The sequence below is a fragment of the Microtus ochrogaster genome, unplaced genomic scaffold, assembly GCF_000317375.1.
Source record: "Microtus ochrogaster isolate Prairie Vole_2 unplaced genomic scaffold, MicOch1.0 UNK3, whole genome shotgun sequence".
NCBI classification, from domain to species: Eukaryota; Metazoa; Chordata; class Mammalia; order Rodentia; family Cricetidae; genus Microtus; species Microtus ochrogaster.
In genome coordinates, this window is record NW_004949101.1 from 3,857,757 (window position 1) to 3,861,875 (window position 4,119).

At 42.7% G+C, this 4,119-nt stretch overlaps 1 protein-coding gene across 1 annotated transcript; it reads right to left on the bottom strand.

Moving 5' to 3' along the window:
* Window positions 1–3,409: 3,409 nt before the first annotated feature.
* Scp2d1 (SCP2 sterol binding domain containing 1) lies at window positions 3,410–3,903 on the bottom strand. Its single transcript, XM_005365500.2, has one exon. The coding sequence runs from the start codon at window positions 3,878–3,880 to the stop codon at window positions 3,410–3,412; it is 471 nt and encodes a 156-aa protein (XP_005365557.1). The 5' UTR covers window positions 3,881–3,903.
* Window positions 3,904–4,119: the final 216 nt, after the last annotated feature.

The window sequence follows — 4,119 nt, forward strand, 5'->3', positions numbered from 1 at the left end:
ACCAGGCCTGTGACAGGTCAAAGGGCTCATTTCCCTGAGACAGGGTTAACCACAAGCCCTCCTGGAAATGTCCTTTCTGGGAACAAAGGCTGCCTTTAGGGCAGCTTTAGCACTTGCACTGAGACATGGGCAACGCAAGTCCATGTTCGTTAGTAAAGTGTAAAATTGGATGTATTGATCTATAGATCATCTGTAACCCATCACCGCATGGAGATAATGACTACATCCATCAGCCCAAATTTCCCCATGATCATTTATAACACCTCCCCCATCCTTCCCACGCCCCATTCTCATCTCCTGGCAAACTGATCATTCTGTCATCACACTTTACATTTTCTAATGGTCTTTTCCCTCACCTTTTCCAGTGTTTTTTTAATACTATAGCAACTACTCAGTTCTCTCTGTCATCTTCTCATCAACATAATTATTTTCTTCTTTCCATCTGTTGTGCTGGGTGTGCAACTATAATTCATTCCTTTTTATTGCTAAGTAGTATTCTATGGTATGGCGGTCCACAATTTGTTCATCCCTTCTCCTATTGATAGACATTTGCTTCGCTTTCAACTTTAAATAATTACAAAAAAATTAGCTACAGTTAATGTTTGAACCAGGCTTTTATGTTTCTTTGATATTTTCCTTTTTTATTTGCATTTTTCATTTTTGCAGAATTTCATACATGAGAACTATATTTATATCATTTCACCCCTCCTCTTCCCCTCCAACTCTTCCAATGTCCCCCCCACTTCTTCTCAAACTCAAGTCCTCCTTGTAATTATTGTGGTATGTGTGCATACACTGAGTATGTATAACTGAGCCCATTTACTGTTATTTATATATACCTGTGTCTAGTTAGGGCGGACCACATGGGATTGGGTAACCTAATTCAGAGGGCTGATCCCTGAAGAAGGCTGAATTTTCCTCTCTCGGTAGCCATTGGTATCCTGTAGCTCTTCATCTCGGGGTAGGACCTTATGAACTTTTCTCCATCCACATCGTCATGTCAATTAGTATTGTCATTATGCAGGTCTTGTTTAGGTGGCCACATGGCTGAAGTTTCCTGGGTGCAACTTTCACATCATATATAGAAGACACCTATCTTACAGCAAGAGTCCTGGTCCCCTGGCCCCTACCAGTCTTTTCACACACATCCCTTCGTCAGTGCTCCCTATGTAGAATTTCATTGCAGATGTACCAGTTGGGGCTGGAGATCCCACAATCACTTATTCTCTGCATTTAAGCAGTGTTTTTAACTTTAAAAATGGTTATATGTATTTGTGTGTAGAGACGACAGGACTGTTTCTAGGAGTATGCTTGCTTCTTGCTTCTCTCCTTCCCCTGTGTGAGTTCCAGAAATCAAACCCAGGTTCTCGGCCTCAGTAGTCATTTCCCTTCCTCACTGAGCTGTCCCGTTGGCTTTCATACAAGTTTTTGTACTTGGACATATATGTTTGCCTTAAGATATTACTTTAAAATGAAATGATTTGGGTAGGTACCATGGTTTTAATGTGTCCCCAAAAATTCATGCCCTGGAAACTGACTCCCTAAGTTTATGTTACTAGTATCTAGAGGATGAATGTTTGGGAGATCTTTGGGTTGAGATGAGGTCCTAAGTATGGGACCATCATGATGCTACTAGTAGCTTTATAAGAGACAAAATTTACTTGACCACTAGCAAACCACTCACTGTGTGATGCCCTTTTCCATTTTACAACACAACAGAAAAGCCCTCTTGGATGGCAATAGTATTCCAGCACCATGCTCCAAGAATTCCTAGCCTTTGAGACCATAAGTCAAACAAACCTCTCTTCTATATAAAGTACTCAATCTCAGATGTTGTATTATAGCAGCGTAAAATAGACTAAGAAGACAAACCTGTGTTGATCACCAAAGTTCTGACATAACTTTCATATGAGCCTCAGAATATCTATGTTTCAGATATTTAAAGATTCGCCCAGATCACATGTGAACCAATGATGCGCATACTCCCTTGCGGAGACCAAATGAGCTGCAGTTGGCTTCATACCAGTCCAAGAAAACATGTGAGGAAAGCTACCAGAAAGAGGAAAACCCCTTGCACGAACTTGATTCTTAAAATGCCAATGCACAAACTCCCAGGAACATGAATGCTTTGGAAATGGATCAGAGACAACTATGTAGCCTGTCTTTAAATAATGAAAGCATCTCACTGGTCTTGCATAGAACAGTGTTCAATACCGTAACCTTCCCAAAAAGCAAAGGAGGGCAAAAGCTCTTCAAAGGTGGCCCCACTGACATTGAAACATGGCTGAAAGGCACGTTCTCCCCAGGCCACACCAACTGAGCCAAAACTAAGGTTCCCATCACACAGACTTGAACGATGCTTCTGGACAATTCTCCTACATGATCTGGCCTAAGAACCACCTTGAATATCTTTCAGGCCCTTCAACTTTCCTGGCTTGAATCCAACAAAGGATACACTATGCCATGAACAAGATCTCACTATTGCCGGGTTCCAAGCACAAAGCTGTAGAGATCACTGTCTCAGGGGCTTGAGACCTGTAGTAAGCTCTCCTTCTGGAACGAAATCACCATGCATAGTGCCCACATACTTACTTCTTTCCCCTAAAGCTCCAAACTTATTGTAGTAGGAGCAGCGAGGCTGCTTTCCCAGCACCCGGCCGCCCGCACGGCTAGCTTTACCCGAAATAATTACACGGAAACTGTATTCTTTTAATCACTGCCTGACCCATTAGTTCCAGCCTCTTATTGGCTAGCTCTTACATATCGATCTAACCCATTTCTAATATCCCTGTAACACCACGAGGTGTCTTACCAGGGAAGATCTTAACCTGTGTCTGTCTGGAGTGGGAGAACCATGGCGACTCCCTGACTCAGCTTCTTTCTCCCAGCATTCTGTTCTGTTTTCTCCGCCTACCTAAGGGTTGGCCTATCAAATGGGCCTAGGCAGTTTCTTTATTAATAAGAAATCACTCCCACACAAACTACTAAAAAGGCTATATATTTTTCTAAGGTATATATATATGTGTGTGTGTGTGTGTGTGTGTGTGTGTGTGTGTGTGTGTGTATATAAAGAGATATAAAGTATATATACTAAGATATACTCATATCTTAGAAAATCATCAGCTTTAAGATCCAAACAGAATGACCCGTTCAGCTTCATGTGTCCTCACATTGACATAACAGAGGATAAGCCCAGCTAAGAAAAAGAAAATGGAAGGACAAAGGTTTTAGGTGTTAGGCTCCAACACTTTTTACTGTCCCAGATCCCAGCAGATGTAGACATCAGCAGGAAATCAATTGAATTTGAATAGGAAGAATTTGAGTAAAAATATTGGCTATTTTTTTCCTTTAATCTTCAGTTTAAGCATGGCTGCCACTCAACATTATACACCAGAAGTCTTGCTCATGCTTAAAATTTGCCCCAGTCTCTGAAGATCTTCTCCAGCTTCTGGCTAAGAAAAACTTTGCCTTTCACTTTGAACTTGCCAGCCAGGAAAGCCTTCTGTGGGTTCATCTTACCCACAACTAACTCCATGAATACAGAGTCAGGAATGATGAAGACAGTGTCTGCTGGAAGCCGGGCAGATCCCAGGTACGTGTCCCCAGAACCATTCTTAAGGTCAATGGTCCATTGCAGAATGGTCTTCCCATCTTTGGTGATGTCCAGCTGAAAGATGGCGTTCACTTTCTTTACCAGTTGGGCTCCTACTTCTTTGATGTGATGGCTAATGTCCTCAAACACGGAGAAGCCCTGAAAGTCTGGCAGTTCTAGAAGGTGTGGCAATGTTGTCTGTGTGGCAGACCCCAGAGCCAGAGAATGGCAAGTCTGGGGCCTATCTCCTGCTTTCATCTTGGCTTGAGGATCAGTTCTCTTCCACATCTTACTGTGGTCTTCTTTACTTTGCCATCTGGCCTATGACTGGCTGTGGCCAGATTAGTGCCTGAAGGTCAGATTGTGACATCAAAGGCAAGGCTCCAGCAGGGTCTGAGGCTGGTGTGTGTATGCCGCAATCTTATTGGCCAAACAAATCCTAAGATATGACATAGGGTGGGGGTAATTGTGAGGCAGAAATATACCACATCCTCCTCCCATACACACTACCACCATCGCCACACCTG